Genomic DNA, 17,500 nt, shown 5'->3' with positions numbered 1-17,500 from the left:
AACAGGGACGAATAAGAAACAAAACACCAATTTTTGTTGGAGATATAAACCTGGCAGTTTGACTGAAACAATCTTCCGATTACAGCCTTAGACCCTGTAGGGGGCTAGTGCCGTCAGTGCACCACACGTGGTGCACTGTAGGCATTACTTAGGGGTCTTTGTAGCGTCCCTTCGGTCCCTAGCTGCGACCTCTTTCGTTCCTTTTACTGTACCTCTGTTCATATTCTCTCTCTTCCATCTGACTTTCCACCCTCTCTAACAATTGTTTCCTAGCGTAACTGCGAGGTTTTCCTCGTGCTACGCATTTCAAACCTCCTAACTGTCAATTTCCGTTTAAGCGCTGAATGACCTCGTAGGTCCCATCGCTCGGCCTTTGGCCTAAATTCTGTATATTCTAACAACCTCAGAACAAAACACCTTTATTTTTTGTAAGTCAGTTTAGTCCCTTGATTTGATTTAAACAATCTTCCCATTGCAGGCTCAGAACAAAACACCCTCCTATTTTCAGTAAATTTAGCAATTTTGACCGAAACGTCCTCCCCACGACAGGCCTGACCCAAACTTAGCACCGAATCTATAAATAGGAACGAGTGTTTCAGTTCTATTTCCACCAAACGGAATCGGGAGGGCTGGGTGCAAGAGGGGCACGAAATATATCGAGGCGTAATTGAGTTTGGCAGGCAACGAAGCTGACCGAGTTACGTGATACTCATTCACATCTGCTCACGAGACCCGGCTGAAGTCACGATCATTCGGCGAAGAAGAAGAAGAAGAAGAAGAAGAAGAAGAAGAAGAAAATAACACAGGGACTCTAGATGGTAAACGGGCTATTGAATTTCGTGAAACGAGGAAGAAGTTTGGCTGACATTACGTAAATGAATTCAGCAACGCCAACAGGAATGGAACATAGAGTTTAGGCCAAAGGCCAAGCGCTGGGACCTATGAGGTCATTCAGCGCTGGAAGGGAAAATTGACAGTAGGTAGGTTTGAAAGGTGTGACAGGAGGAAAACCTCTCAGTTGCATAATGAAATAATGAAAGGGGTTGCAGCTAGGGACCGAAGGGACGCTGCAAAGAACTTTTAGTAATGCCTACCGTGCATCCCGCGGGCTGCACTGACGGCACTAACCCCCTACGGGGACGCCAGTAGGAAGGGAAGTATAATGACGTTATAATTGAGATCACAGGCACAGATTTTAATATAATTAATTATAAGTGACCATCGGAGGCATAACTTTTAAAAGCACAAAATAAAAGACTAAAAGTACATAAAGAGATAAATAAAGTTTTACCAACATCAAACCATCTACCAAATCTCGTTAAATACTAAGGACTTGTCCTAACACACGGTAAGGTGTTCAGACATTCTCAGGAACACCCGTCAAGCTGCCTCTTCATACTTCCCTCCTCTGCTGAATTTTAGAATTCCCTTCCTGCTTCTGTGATCATTGCCTGTTACGGTAATCGATCATTTTGGAATAAGCCCTGCTTTCTGCCCACAGGTCTGGGCGAGACTGGTAGACTAGATTGCCTCCCCCTTCGGCTTCTCTGCGTTGAAAACTAAAGTAAATTAGATATGGATTCAGTGGTTGATTATCTAATATATATATTACTGTATATATTATATATATATATATATATATATATATATATATATATATATATATATATATATATATATGTGTATATATATATATATATATATATATATATATATATATATATATATATATATATATATATATATATTATATATATATATATATATATATATATATATATATATATATATATATATATATATATATATATATATATATATATATATATATATATATATATTATATATGTATATATAACAGATATATGTATGTACATATATATATAACACATATATGTATGTAATACCCATCTACACATAAATATATATATATATATATATATATATATATATATATATATATACATATATATATATATATACTGTATATATATATATATATATATATATATATATATATATATATATATATATATATATATAATCTCGAAGGCGAAGGAAAGGGCACCATTGTTACTACAGTTTATTATGACAACGTTGCACGACAGCTCCTATCGTCGCATTTTCAAGGCTGCAATGATTAAAAAAAAACTCCTCACAAAAAGTCACATTAAAACCTCGATGTATACATATAATTTATAAGACAAATAAGAACAGAGGGAACGGGCACAGGACATACCTATAAACCTCAGGAGTAATAAGGCTAAAACTATAAGTTTTTCAAGAGCCCAGCAAAAGCAAGAAGGGACGGAGGAAGGAAACATAAACAAAAGGTTGAGTGATAAATAATTGAGTGTGAATACAGTATATGTATATATATATATATATATATATATATATATATATATATATTATATATATATATATATATATATATACACAATCACAAACAAACAAATTACAAATGGAATTTATAATTATTTTTTAATATTACTCTTATTTTTTGTAATTTTAGTTTATTATTACAAATTACATACAAACATATACATATATACATATGTATATATGTGTTTGTGTATACATATACATATATATATATATATATATATATATATATATATATATATATATATATATATATATATATGTATATAAATATATATATATATATATATATATATATATATATATATATATATATATATATACAGTATAATGTATATATATATAAATACAGTACATATATGTATATATATTTATTTATTCACACATGTATATATATGTGTGTGCATTTGTATGTATGTAAATTTATAATCATAAACTAAAGTTATAACAAGATATAAGGGATACTCTTCCAAAACATTCGAATAGTCAAGAACAGAACCCGGAGTCAAAAAGCAAAAGACACAGACTCGACCATTCCGTGAGGAAATGAAATTAAAGCGATACAAAACGAATGCGAGAAAAATAGCTGGGCTGCCTCACTCACGTATCAAGATGCGAAGTGTGTAGGCGACAGTCGATCCAGGGATCTGCATACATTGCCAAAATTGCCGGGATGGAACCACGGCCAAAAATAAAAAAAATAAAAAAAAAATAGACTGTTTAAGAGAGAAGAAATTGTAACGTGTTCAGAGGTGTACAGTGTGTGTTTTACATTTAAGTTTTGTGCATTTAGATTTAGATTGCGTTTTGAATTTTCTATTTCATCTTTTCGTTTTTTTTTTATTTTTAAATAGGTCAAAGTGAGATTGTTTTGAAATATGATTGTGTTCGTATGTATGAGGGAATGTGTGAATGCATTTCAGGAGTGATGAATGTACTTTATATGTATATTACAGCGTTGGCTGTAATACTCATTTAAAGCAACATTAATTTTTTTTCTAACATCACTTCAAAAATTTATGTTTTATATTTATTTATTTGCTGAATTATTTCTATTCGTTATATATTTATTTATTTGCGGAATTATTTCTATTCGTTCGTCATTTTCTGCTTATTACACGAAGGAACTTGCTTTGTCAGTTACTGGTCTTGTAGGCTTCTGTGGAATGTTTCGAAGACCTTTGTTAATACAGTTAAGCCCCACTTATCGGCATTATCTGGGCCAAGAATGGTCCGTAGGGGTGTAGTGCCGTAAGTGCACCTCACGTGGTGCACTGTAGGCATTACTTAAGGGTCTTTGCACACTAGAGGATATTCACCTTCGTCGGTCGTCACTCGCTCTTTAATTTCACGAAATTGAGTAATTTTGTGAAATTGAAGGATTGAACCCTTTCACGCTGAAAATCTGGCAGGTTGGGCATGACTGTCGTGCAGACGTTGAGATATTAACCCAGTAGCATTTTCCCGAGATGTAACCGAGTACGAGACCTTTCCCTGAAAAAGCGGGACGCCATATCTTAAAAACTAACCATAGAATTTTCTTGAAAATAATCCCATTATGTTTCCCACACCCTAACCACAGGCAAGTAACTAATCTAACCCAGCCTGACATAACCTACCGTAATCTAGCCTTGGGGCATGGCAAAAAAATCGGGGCTGGTGCAGTACTAGCATACATCTCGGGAATTTGCAACCCGATATGCATCCATCTCTGTCCAAGTCCAGGGTGAACCTATACCATATTACGCGTCACCTACTCCGACGCGCTAGTACTAAATATGGCGGAAGCTCTGTATTTAGTACTAGCCCGTCGGTGATCAAAGTATTTTATACACCCATTTCTATACTGTGTGGTCGACATAGTATATTAACAAACGATATATTTGTGCGGCCGTATACTGTACTTGGCATGAGTTTACCCTGGACTTTGACAAAGGTGGGTACATGCCGGGTTAAAACCAAACTTTGACCCAACCTCGAGTTCAGCACATAGCATAACCTAAGTAAACTCATTCAAATCAAAGCACGTCTACATTGCATAAAGCAATAACCGCTAAAGGACTCATTAGTCCAACAAACATGGTTTTTTCTCACAGTGACCCAGTGCTGTGTAATTCTGTAATGATCAAAATGTTCCCCTTGCCACGATAACTGGACTACTGCTTGATTAGCACAAACATCGTGTGGAACAGGCAAATTGTAAACGTTAAATGCATTCACTGGGTGAAGAAGCTAAGCCCAAAGGGTGAACAGGTTCAATAATGTGGTTGACTCCTAGACCAGACTAGCATATTAAACCTTATCCCATACTTCATAATACTGTACTCTTAGTCGGCAAATACTAAACAAAGATGTGTGATTGAACCAAGTTACCAGTATAGTATGTTATACATGTCATAGTTTACATGTAGAAGTTAAAGTATACCTTAGTTTTACCAGACCACTGAGCTGATTAACAGCTCTCCTAGGGCTGGCCCAAAGGATTAGACTTATTTTACGTGGCTAAGAACCAATTGGTTACTTAGCAACGGGACCTACAGCTTATTGTGAATCCGAACCACATTATAGCGAGAAATTAATTTCTATCACCAGAAATAAATTCCTCTAACTCTTCATCAGCCGGTCGGGGGAATTGAACTCCGGCCCATCGAGTGACAGTCTGAAGCTCAACCGACACGGCCAACAAAGGGCTTTTTTTTACATGCAGAGTACAGTGTAGTACATGCAGGCATAGTACATGCAATACAGCATAGCATGCATTCAGGCATGCACGCAGTGATAACGCACAACACTGTTTGAAAACTAAAAGGAAATATTTGTTATATTATTTTACTCTATGTCAAGAAATTCCAGCCTAGGTAAGGGTTGACCACAAATCCCACACCATACCTATACATTATCCATACTTTATAAATTGGGGTTTACGGTTTTCATTCACTGATTGTTTATTAGTTACTGATTGTCCATCATAATTATAGTACCTGAATTATCATTGTTCCTGTCGTGACTAAGATACTGTAATCACTTCAGTACGGAGGTTGTACAGAAAAAATATGTTTAATGAGCTGCCACCAACCTATACATATCTGCTTTTTTGCAACTCGGGATTGGCTTAGAATGTTTGCATGTGATAGGCTAGGTTAGGTCAGGTGTGAAGTGGGTCAGCCTTGGCTAGTGTTAACCATAAACACATGCTGTACCAACACACCACTCTTTAGGTTTGCTTTTCCTATCTTCAGTTCTTGAATATGATTGATGGTGTATTTAATTTATGGTAATACATAGCATAACCCATTTCAGAAAGTTTATATGGAGGATATTTTAATGTAAAATAAGTTTATAAGGGTGTGTAAAATAGAGTGCTGTGTTAAAAATACTTATTTCTTTTATACTTAACGTTTTTATTGCCTTTTAGTATTTGCATAAGCTAAGCTATGCATTTAGCCAAGTAATTGCATAGGCTAAGCTATGCATTTAGCCAAGTAATTGCAGAGGCTAAGCCATGCATTTAGCCAAGTAATTGCATAGCTTGGTAAGATACAAAGATTTTAATATGATCCTGAGCGTAACGTGGCTTAACCCCGTAGGGTGGAAGTGCCGTCAGTGCACTACAGGCGGTGCACTGTAGGCATTACATAAGGTTCTTTGCAGCGTCCCTTCGGCCCCTAGCTGCGACCCCTTTCAGTCCTTTTACTATACCTCCATTCACATCTTTCTTCCATCTTACTTTCCACCCCCTCCTGATAATTGATTCATGGTGTAACTGCTTTGAGGTTTTCCTCCTGTTACACCTTTCAAACCTTTTTGCTGTCAATTTACGTTTCAGCACTGAATGACCTCGCAGGTCCCAGCGCATGACCTTTGGCCTAAATTCTGGATCCTATTCTTCTATTCTAACGTGGCTTAGAAACTCAAGAAAAAGGTTTTCCAAGAAACTTCAAAGAGTTAACTGATAAAGTCTACGGACAAACATCGCCTTATTTCAATACCAGCACAACCAACCTCTTCAACCTCGGAACTACCTCGCAAATTGAATGTCAAATACTGTTTTTTCTTTCCACTAAAAGAATTCCCTCCAGCGAATGTTTACCTCTCCATTTATGAATGAGTGACAAGTATAGGAAAACAATCACAAAAAGGTCTCCTTCCTACGTGAGGGAGACAGGTAGGTTGTGTATCTCGGTAATATTGTCCCTCACTTCCCACTAGATTCTTTGCTGAAGTTATTTTTGCAAGTGAATCGTTAGATGTCTTAAATGGACATAATATTACCTGCGAAAATATTTATCACTTACTGGCCCCATAGTGGGGGTAGAGCCGTCAGTGCACCTCACTCTGTGCACTGTAGGCATTACTTAAGGTTCGTTGCAGCGTCCCTTCGGCCCCTAGCTGCAACCCCTTTCATTCCTTTTACTGTACCTCCATTCATATTCTCTCCCATCTTGCTGTCCACCTCCTAACAATTGTTTCATAGAGCAATTCCGAGGGTTTCCTCCCGTTACACCTGTCAAACCTACCTATTCTCAGTTTCCTCTACAGAGCTGAATGACCTCATAGGTCCCAGTGCTTGGTCTTTAGCTTAAACTCTATATTCCTTTCCATTCTAATTGGTGAGTCTGCAGATAATGAATGGGCAGTGTTAAAGAACAAGTAAAAAATGCGCCGAAGTTTCTTCGGCGCAATCAAGTTTTCTGTACAGCCGCTACAGTGTATAATCAAGGCCACTGAAAATATATCTATTTTTCGGTGGTCTCTGTATAATGCTGTATGAGCCGCGGCCCATGAAACTTTAACCACTGCCTGGTGGTGGCCTATCCTAAATCGTTGCCAGAAGCACGATCATGGCTAACTTTAACCTTAAGTAAAATAAAAACCACTGAGGCTAGAGGGCTGCAATTTGGTATGTTTGATGATTGGAGGGTGGATAATCAACATACCAATTTACAGCCCTCTAGCCTCAGTAGTTTTTAAGATCTGAGGGCGGACAGAAAAAAGTGCGGACGGATAGACTAAGCGGGCACAAAAGTTTTCTTTTACAGAAAACTAAAAAAAAAAAAAAAAAAAAAAAAATACTCGTAGTTGAGGCTCTGGGGAGAATTCAGTTTCCTAACAGTAGATTTACAGAGAGGATTTTGTTAAGAATAATGAAACTGTGAAGGGGGAGAGATGATGCTCCTGGTATAACTGGCAATGTTGACAACGTAGCTAATATAAGAATGTGAAGAAGAAAAACCACGTCGCCTTGAGAGTCAAAATTCATACAAACAGACCCTTACCACAATTTGACAATTTGACTCAAAATCGAATTTTTTATTTAATAAATAAAGGTTTTCGAGGGTCGTTATGGAGGACTAATATTTCTTGGGGTCATTATCTTCGTGCTATTTACAGTCTTTTGTTTATGTTTTTACGGTCATCCCCAACGGGCTTGTACTAAACACGCCTCAAAGGTGGATTCATACCAGGTTTAAAACCCGTGGGAGTCACTATCTAGGAAAGGTCCCAATTTTATTACAGCAGTTGTGAATAACATATTTTGTTCTAATCACATCAGCTCTGAGAGAAATGATTGCTCTTTTAAAAAGCGAAAAATTTTAGGGCAGAAATTTCAGTCGTTACAGATTTCCCCAAACAGCAGCGCGTGAGGAGGAGAAACCCTCTGAACCTGGCATTCTTGGCGGGAAAGTGTCTGTGTCCTCATTGGTTACCGATGACATCATCACCTAGTGCTGCGATTGGCTGTAGTAGTCACGTTTACAACAGTCCAACCCATTGCTGTCAGATGTCATTCTTCAAAAAGATTTCGGCAGGGTTTTGCAAAGTAGTTATATTAAATATTTTAATTTTCATAAACTGCGTGATTGAATAACCAAAACGATAATACTTGGAATCTCTCAGAGTCAGATTTTACGTTATTTAAAGCTTATTAACCACATTTCTTCTTCGGAACAGTTACCAAGTACTTTATTTTCAACCTTTATTTAGGCAAAGAAAGTATAGTAATATTGATGTTGCAGCGTTCCATGTAAGATTATTTTTCATGTTATAAATTAAACATTTTCGAAAGATTTTAATCAGAAATTCATATTTTTCAATTAACCAAAATTTCTCTACTTTGAATCAAAGAACAACCAACAATGATGCTTTATTATTAAAAGAGATATGCAATTCCGTTTTAAGTATTTATGTGATTTATTTAGTTTTGCAACAGTTATCTTTTTTTTTTACAGTTTTTAATTTGTGATTTAAATAATCTCCCATTAAAAAACAATTTATTTTTCAAAAAGACTCAATAAAACCTGCTGTTTTCGTAAACAGCAAACCATAATCAGGAGGAACCCACTCAATGGTGACGTCATCACTGAGTGATGATTGGTTTCTGCAAGTATTTTGACATATTGCCATTCGTCAGTTGTTTTTAAATATTTTCTGTTATTTTCCTTAAGAAAAATTCGTGCTTGATATAGTCTGTGGTTAGAATGATGTATACTCGAATTAAATAAATAGTTCGTGAATTGTTTGTAGTAGACATTCAAGTAAAACTGAAAAAAGAGTAGTATAATATTACTTCTGCAGTTGCCACTTTCTCCATTAGTGATGTTTATGCAGACGGACCTTCGGCAGTATAACCTTTCAAAGGACGAGATTTCTCCACTAAATCATTATTGAAGCTGTTTTACAGCTTCATGACAGCAAATATCTCGAATTTATTTTGAACATTATTTTAATTTAAACATATTTTTACTACATTCAATAAAAACACAATGTGCATAAGTTGCCAGTTACTTTTTTATTATTGAGAAAGACCAGCAGAGCAACCCAACTTATTTATGTCTTGCTGCAAAAATTTGCTGTCGTCTTTTGCTCTGATTTTGGTTACCTTAGCTAGCAGATTTTTCTGTAAATGTTATTCATAAAACTGTATTTTATAGTATTTAATATTATTTTAGGTAGATTTTTGCTAGTCTTTAATGAGTTATGACTGTATATTTCTCTCTTTACTTTTGTTACCTTTAAAAAAGGAGAGAGTGAGAGAATGTTATTTCACTATTTAACAGATAGCTAATTCCAAATTTTTATTACATTTAAATACTAATTTTCTCCGATTTCGATCATTTTAATGTTAATTAGCCTTCCACATAACCCGCTTACTATTATTCTTTCTTCTACTTTCCAAAAACCTTGTTTCCTCAGTCATTAACCCTTTGTTGGCCGAGTCGGTTGAGCTTCAGACTGTCACTCGATGGGCCGGAGTTCAATTCCTGCGGCCGGCTGATGAAGAGTTAGAGGAATTTATTTCTGGTGATAGAAATTCATTTCTCGGTATAATGTGGTTCGGATTCCACAATAAGCTGTAGGTCCCGTTGCTAAGTAACCAATTGGTTCTTAGCCACGTAAAATAAGTCTAATCTTTCGGGCCAGCCCTAGGAGAGCTGTTAATCAGCTCAGCGGTCTGGTAAAACTAAGGTATACTTAACTTTTTTTTTCCTCAGTCATTATGGAAATAAAATTGCCAGTCCCATCGGCCTTAGTATGAAGAACAAAGTATCCAACAAACATAGCTGAGAAAATTCTTAGAAGTTAGTTTTATTCTTTCTTTTGGCAATTTCTTGTAATTTTGCAATAGTTATATATGTTCTGCAATTTTTAGTTTGTATTTTAAAATAATCTCTCACTAGAAAACAGTTTTTTCAGCAACATTTCTGTGAACAGCAGAGGAACCCACCCCACTGTACGTGGAGGGAAAATATCGCCCTTTCATTGGTTGACGATGACGTCATCACTGTGAGCGATGATTGCCTTTCTCCAGTTGCTACTGACTAACATATTATTGCCGTGTGTTGCTGGTTAAATAATTTCTAATTAGATTTTTCATAAATCATGATTTTCGTTTGCTATGTCTTGTAGTTTACTGTAAAGCCTAATTGAACAGAAATATTATGATTTTTTCTTATTCTAAAACAGAACGAAACATTAAAAATAAAAGGAATGTATTGTAGTCACGACAGTTGACAATTACTCCAATTATTTAAGCAGTTTTATAGTGCTGGAAACTTTAATCCAAACTTAATCAAGAGATCATGATATGTTGAATACTATTTTTATTAGAGCTATTTTATAAAGATTGTTTTATTTATTCAACTGGGTAGATATTAATTTGACACGTGTAAACAGAATGGTTTCCATGGAAACTACCCTGTAATACTCCATTCATAAAAGCAATCGGATAGTTGCCAACTCATATTTTATGGCAAATGATTTTTATTTATCATTAGTTAGTAAGTTTCCTATCTTTTGTCCAGGGATTTTTTATACATGTGTGGTATACAATGCAATAATCTATATGGAGAATAACTTTATGAAGCTTGTTTGTTTCATTTTGGAAAAAAATAAATGATTCATTTCTGGCTTCACTCTGAAGAGTTACCAGGTTTTGTTTTTTTATTTAATTTATATTTGGCTCGCAAACCAACTGCTGTTTATGCGTTGCTGTTTGGTGTTGGTCGAAATTTTCGCTTCCCAAGTTTTGAAAATTGTTTTGATTGCGTTTGATGATACACGCAAATGTTTAAAACAAATCTAGTAAATTTCTAAAGAAACATTACAATATATATATATATATATATATATATATATATATATATATATATATATATATATATATATATATATATATATATGTATGTATGTATGTATGTATGTATGTATGTATGTATGTATGTATGTATATATATATATATATATATATATATATATATATATATATATATATATATATATATATATATATATATATATATATATATATATATATATATATATATAATATATATATATATTATATATATAAAATGTGTGTCACCTCTTTCCATACAATACAGAGTCAAAAACAACAAACGTCCTGAACCACGAGACATCTCCATATGTATAAATAAATTCTCATCAGCGTCTTTGGCATAGATCTTATCGCCTCATCTTCTTACTTCAGCCTCAGGGCACAGCATCATACATCCTCCGATCTATTTCCGAAGAAAAGAAGATTTATACACATGTGTCTCACGGCGTATGACGTCAGTGAGGTTTTGTTTGCCGTATCTTAAGAGGCTGGGAGATGGCCTATTTTGTTCTTATCTACTCTGCCGAGTTCTGGGAATAATAAAGAGCTTAATCGTTGCTGGATTATATCTTAGAGAATGAGTGTGTGTGTGTGTGTGTGTGTGTGTGTGTGTGTGTGTGTATGTAATGAGATATATGTATATATATAATATATATATATATATATATATATATATATATATATATATATATATGTGTGTGTGTGTGTGTGTGTGTATATGTGTGTGTGTGTGTGTATAATATATAAGTACAGTATATTTATATATATACATACAAATATATATGGCATTCATTTATTATAATACTGTATTCTCGACATATTAATACATACATAACCTGTACATACGTATAAACAACAGGAATTTAATCTTCCCTGGACATAAAACTGCTAATTACTTTTAACCTTTTCAATTGTGTAGGTTATTATAATCTTCTTCCTCGTCTCAGTCTAATCCCTAGTTGGGGTCGCTATTTTTAAATGAGCGACCTCCTCCTCCTACTCTTTCTCCCTCGAACAGCTCATTTCTAGAAACAAAACACGAGTATAATGTAAAAAAATAAAATAGACCGCGTGCTTTTCAAAAGCACCGCTTTGTTCCACCGTACATCGATTGAGGTTGGCAAGAAGATACATTATCACTGAAATATTTGTAACTTGTTGATAGCACACTGTTAATCAGCGTTTCTTAATCACTAACTGTACCACTTACAGATGATATACAGGCAAGGAGGAAGGTGACAGATTAACCTAGAATTGGATATAAAGGTCTAAAGGTCTTGGTATTATCTTAACAGAAGCTTAAGTACAAACGAGCCAAAATTCTTATCGCAGAAAAGAACTAAAATCTGTATTTTGGAACCGGTACATATTTAGGTAAAAGTTTGTCTTTTCTCGCGGCTTTTCATGACACAGACAGACAGACAGACAGACAGACAGACAGACAGACAGACAGTTCAAATCAAGACGGTTAATAACTCATCTAGGTCAGTTTAAGCGAGCGTAGGGGGGTAGCGCCGTCAGTGCACCTCACGCGGTGCACTGTAGGTATTACTCAAGGGTCTTTGCTGCGTTGCCTTCGGCCCCTGGCTGCAACCTCTGTATCGTTCCTTTTATTGTACCTTCGTTCATATTTTCTTTCTTCCATCTGACTTTCCACCCTCTCTAACAATTGCTTCATCGTGCAACTGCTTTGAGGTTTTCCTCCTGTTACACCTTTCATACCTTCTTACTGTCAATTTCCGTTTCAGCGCTGAATGACCTCGCAGGTCCCGGCGCTGGGCGTTTGGCCTAAATTCTGTATTCTATTCTATTCGCTTGCTAATATTCATTTTCATATTTCTCCTCTTACAAACATTTTCACATTGACTTCACCCGTCTGTGCAACTTCTCCTATCTATGATGACACCATTAAGAGCTGGGTGCTAAAAAAATAAAAAAAATTGCTGAAACTGTCAACAGACCTAACGGGCCAGGTGCAAGCGGTAATAGGTCACAATTTCCCAAAAGCCACAACTGTGCTTGAATAACTCATTAAATACATTAGTTATTTTCTTCCTTTAAGATTCACTTTTGATATCACATACCATCCCCCTCCCAAAACACTCCAAGCTCTCAGACCCTATTGTGGCTCATTGCCACTCGCATCAGATGCCTGCTAGGCTAGTTGCAAGCTCCATTAACCCTGTCCGTTTATCCGAGCTTGGAAAATAGCAGGCGTATAGAAAATTCCATGGCAGAGTTTTAGATTTCTGTAAAAGAAAACTATTGTGCCGGCTTTGTCTGTCCGTCCGCACTTTTTCTATCCGCCATCAGATCTAAAAACTACTGAGGCTAGAGGGCTGCAAATTGTTAATATGACCATCCACCCTCCAATCATCAAACGTACCAAATTGCAGCCCTCTAGCCTCAGTAGTTTTTATTTTATTCAAGATTAAATTCAGCCATAATCGTGCTTCTGGCAACGATATAAGACAGACCACCACCGGCCCGTGGTTAAAGTTTCACGGGCCGCGGCTCATACAGCATTATACCAAGACCACCGAAAGATATATCTATTTTCGGTGGCCTTGATTATACGCTGTACAGAAAACTCGATTGCCCCGAAGAAACTTCGGTGCATTTTTTACTTGTATCTTTGGCCAACACTATCAGTACTAATCTCAGTCACAACCACACATTATCACAGTGAAAGGCACAGAGATATTCGCAAGCACTAACTGAATGATCCTTGGCAGCCATTTGCTTTACTAGGCTACGATTTTGGGAGCCTTGGAAGCCACTTCTGAATGAAATAGAATATAATATAGAATTTAGACGAAAGGCCAAGCACTGGGACCTATGAGATCATTCAGCGCTGAGAGGGAAATTGACAGAATAAAGGTTTGAAAGGTGTAACAGAAGGAAAACCTCAAAGCAGTTGCACTATGAAACAATCGTTAGAAGGGTTGGAAAATCAGATGGGGGGGAAAAAGAACATGAACGGAGTTACAGTTAAAGGAATGAAAGGGGTTGCAGCTAGGGGCCGAAGGGACGCTGCAAAGACCCTTGAGTAATGCCTACAGTGTACCACGTGAGGTGTACTGACGGCACTACTCCCATACGGGGCCACTTCAGAAAATCACACCTTACCTTCCGGGTCAGACGAAACAACTCTGAGTTACTTATCTAGAAATATTTCTTGAGTTACTCATCTAGGAACATTTCTCGCAATTGGGGCAAGACTTGGAGATCCTTGGAGCATAATTCTTCAAAATAATCCCTAACTAAGGATCAATGACGACTTTTTACTCTTGGAAGCTAAGCTATTTCTTGAAAATGATTCATTAATTTCATGATTCTTTGTAACTATTTTCATAAGTATTCACACGCATGACCCTTGTAAGGATTTCTTCAGAATTATGCAAATCCTTGGAAGCCATTTCTTAAAAGTAGCATCTACTCTACGGATCCTTGGAGGTTGTGCCTTGAAAAATCGATCTGGAGCTTAAAGGCCTATCCACATTAGGAAACACTGTTTGGAAACAAAGTTTGCAAACTGTTTACAAATAGTTTCCAAGAAACTGTTTACAAACGGTTTGCAAACTTTGTTTCCAAACAATGTTTCCTGGGCCTTTAGGAAGCCTTTACTTGAAAGTAAACTGAACCTAGGGATCCTGAGACTCATTTAAAAATATCTAAACAACCTATGCAAAAGATCCCAGTGAGTCATTTCAGAAACTCGATCCTTACAAACCACTCATTGAAGGCAACACTTCAGGGTCTTCAGGGTCCTCGGGAGCCATTCCTTGGCAGATATTCCACGCCTTGATAAACACCTCAAGGATCCATGGAATCAGTCCCTTGAAAGTAATCCCTAACCTACGAGTCCTTGGAAGCCAGTCTGAAACACATCTTAGAAGCAACCCCTAACCCAAGAATCCTCGAAAGTCACTCATCTCGGATCCTCTGGAGCCAGATGGAAAGCATCCCCCTATCCTAGGGATCCTGTGCAGCCATCTCCTTCAGTTCCCTTCGAAGCAACTTCCCCGTGGCGTTCTTGGGCAGGGCATCCAAGAACCTGATGCCCCCTTTCAGCTGCTTGTAGGGCGCCACCCTTTCCTTCATGTAGTCCATGATGTCCTCGGGCGTGACCTCGGTCTTTCTGACGATGTAGGCCCTGGGCAACTCTCCCGCCCGTTCGTCCTCCACGCCCACCACGCCCACGTCCATGACGGCAGGGTGTTTCAGAAGCTTCTCCTCGAGTTCTGAAGGAGAGACCTGTGGGCACAAAGACAGGTGAAGGTATAGTGCCTGCGGAAACCTGTGAAGAGTAGAGCCTTAACTTTATTTATTCATATTTTATTTATTTATTTATTCATTCATTTACCTACTAATTTATTTATTTATTTTTACCACTGTCGAAGTGGGTTGTTTAAATGTTATTTTCTGTCTCAAGTCTGGGTTTTAGAGAGTAGTTGCATTTCAGTTCTCGAATTTGGGTCTTTCGAACTTATAAAAGGGGATCACATGGCAATACATATGGAATCTGAATTACGTTTCATTTTGTTTCTCAGCCTCATTCTGCAACCAGTTACATTTCTTGATGAAGAAGTGGAAACAATTAATGAGAAAGGGGTGTTCTAATATGTAAATTACGCGGTATTTCCAGTAATTCCTTTAACTAACCAACCGTACTAAATAATGTTACTTGTTCTCACGTAATGAGGGAATTTCAAGTTGTGTGGCTTCACAAAAGGCAAAACTCTCATAGGTTGTTGTTCTTAAGTAACTGAGCTGCATACAAAACACAATGTAATTCAGTGCTACTCAATACCGTGTGTAAATTATTAGTTGTTTCGAGTCTCTCCTGAAAAGCAAATAATTTTACTCCTGTAATTCAGATATTTAGCCTCAGTGAAAAGGAGTAGACGGCGATCTCCCCACCTGAGGATTACCGTGTACAGAGCTCAGTACATTACAGATCACAGACTTCATTGGGGAACCTTGCTTTATCCGAGAGCCGTTGAGCTTGTAAAGGATCCTTGCTTTACAAGAGATCCAGTGACTTTTTAAAGAACTGCTTGCTTTACCCGAGATATCCTGACCCTTTTCAGGAGTTCACAGTTTTATCTGAGATATCTGGCCCCATTAACCTTACCACTAACCATACTTCAGATGCTTTGAACTTTTGAACAGGTCCTTGACCATTCCTGAGGTCCACTGACCTTCTTAAGACTTCGTTGACAACACCCGACATCACCTGACCCTCTTAAAAGTTCACTGATATTTTACCTAAGATTATTAAACCTTTTCAAGACATCACTGATTTTTTTAAGAGCTCGATGACGTCACCTGCTTCCCTAGGGTACATTGGAACTCTCGAGATCTCCCTGACCTCCCCTAAGAAACCCTTAAGATTTTATAACGTTTATATGATTCCTTGACCTCATCAAGAGGCCACTGGCTCTATCTATGACCTTCTGGCCTTTCCAGAAGCCGATTAACCTTACCTGATACCCCTTGACTTTAATGAGCTCCTTAATCCGGTCCACGATGCTGAAGAACCCGTCCTCATGGATGGCCACGTCTCCCGTGTGGAGCCAGCCGTCGAAATCGATCGTCTCCGCCGTGGCTTCGGGGTTCTTGTGGTAGTGGGACATCATCTGGGAGGCCAAAGAGTCCCTGAGGTCATTGCTTTTAAATGTTTCAGGTTCTCAAAATCATCTTCCACGGTGTCAAAGATTATTGGAACTTAGGATGTCTCTGTACAAATACTTTAAGCAACTAAAGATATAACAGATCTACCTAAAAATCATGCGAAGGTATCTATTTCTTTACGTGTCTGTCAGTTACAAAGCAAAACGCTTGATGGGGATAGAAATGAGAGAGCGTTGTAGCATTTTTCCTCATCAGCAACTACAGATACTAAAATTCACCAAGTCAGAAATTTCAAATATAACACCAGTGTTCTCTCATATCTCGGGACTGCAGAGAAGGACATTTATTAGGCAAATGAACTTAATGCTCCACGTCGCACCTGTCGGCTTTATAAAATTAATTAAAATTTATTCAGTTGAAAAAATTATCATTTACCACATCAAGGAGTTTATTTTTATCCCAGGTTACTGCAAATCAGAAATTTCTTTACGTTGAAAGCTGCAAGGATTAAGGCACTTGTATCCATATCTATAACCTACAGAGATAAAAAGTCATGAACAAGTTAAATTATTCTCATTATTTGGCAAATGACGTTAAGAATAACATCCAATATGACCAAGCTTCTGTGATGTACAGGGATTCGAATTATGACAGAACTGAAATCAGAGGGTTTAATTTTCGACAAAATTTTATATGCAGCAACCCAAGAAAATTAAAATCCACATTAGCTTTACACTTTAAAGAGAGCTAGAGATCTATGGTTGACTTTGCTTATAGTTAATTTTTTCAAATTTTCCTTAATAGCATAAGGGAACTGAAGACATCCCTTAATAGTATAAGGGAACTGAAGACATTCCATAA

At 36.9% G+C, this 17,500-nt stretch overlaps 1 protein-coding gene across 3 annotated transcripts in view; it reads right to left on the bottom strand.

Annotated features, from left to right (window-relative positions):
• Positions 1-14,009: 14,009 nt before the first annotated feature.
• Positions 14,010-17,500, bottom strand: part of LOC136830309 (uncharacterized) — a 31,751-nt gene continuing 28,260 nt past the window's right edge. For all 3 annotated transcript variants that reach the window (XM_067089722.1, XM_067089719.1, XM_067089721.1), the window contains exons 10-11: positions 16,492-16,644; positions 14,010-15,259 (exon numbers count right to left, since the gene is read on the bottom strand). In XM_067089722.1, the coding sequence (XP_066945823.1) occupies positions 14,978-15,259; positions 16,492-16,644 (435 nt within the window). In that variant the 3' untranslated portion in view covers positions 14,010-14,977. The remainder of the gene's footprint in view (positions 15,260-16,491; positions 16,645-17,500) is intronic.

The sequence above is a fragment of the Macrobrachium rosenbergii genome, chromosome 46 (assembly GCF_040412425.1).
Source record: "Macrobrachium rosenbergii isolate ZJJX-2024 chromosome 46, ASM4041242v1, whole genome shotgun sequence".
NCBI lineage: Eukaryota > Metazoa > Arthropoda > Malacostraca > Decapoda > Palaemonidae > Macrobrachium > Macrobrachium rosenbergii.
This window is presented reverse-complemented; position numbering and strand designations above follow the sequence as displayed.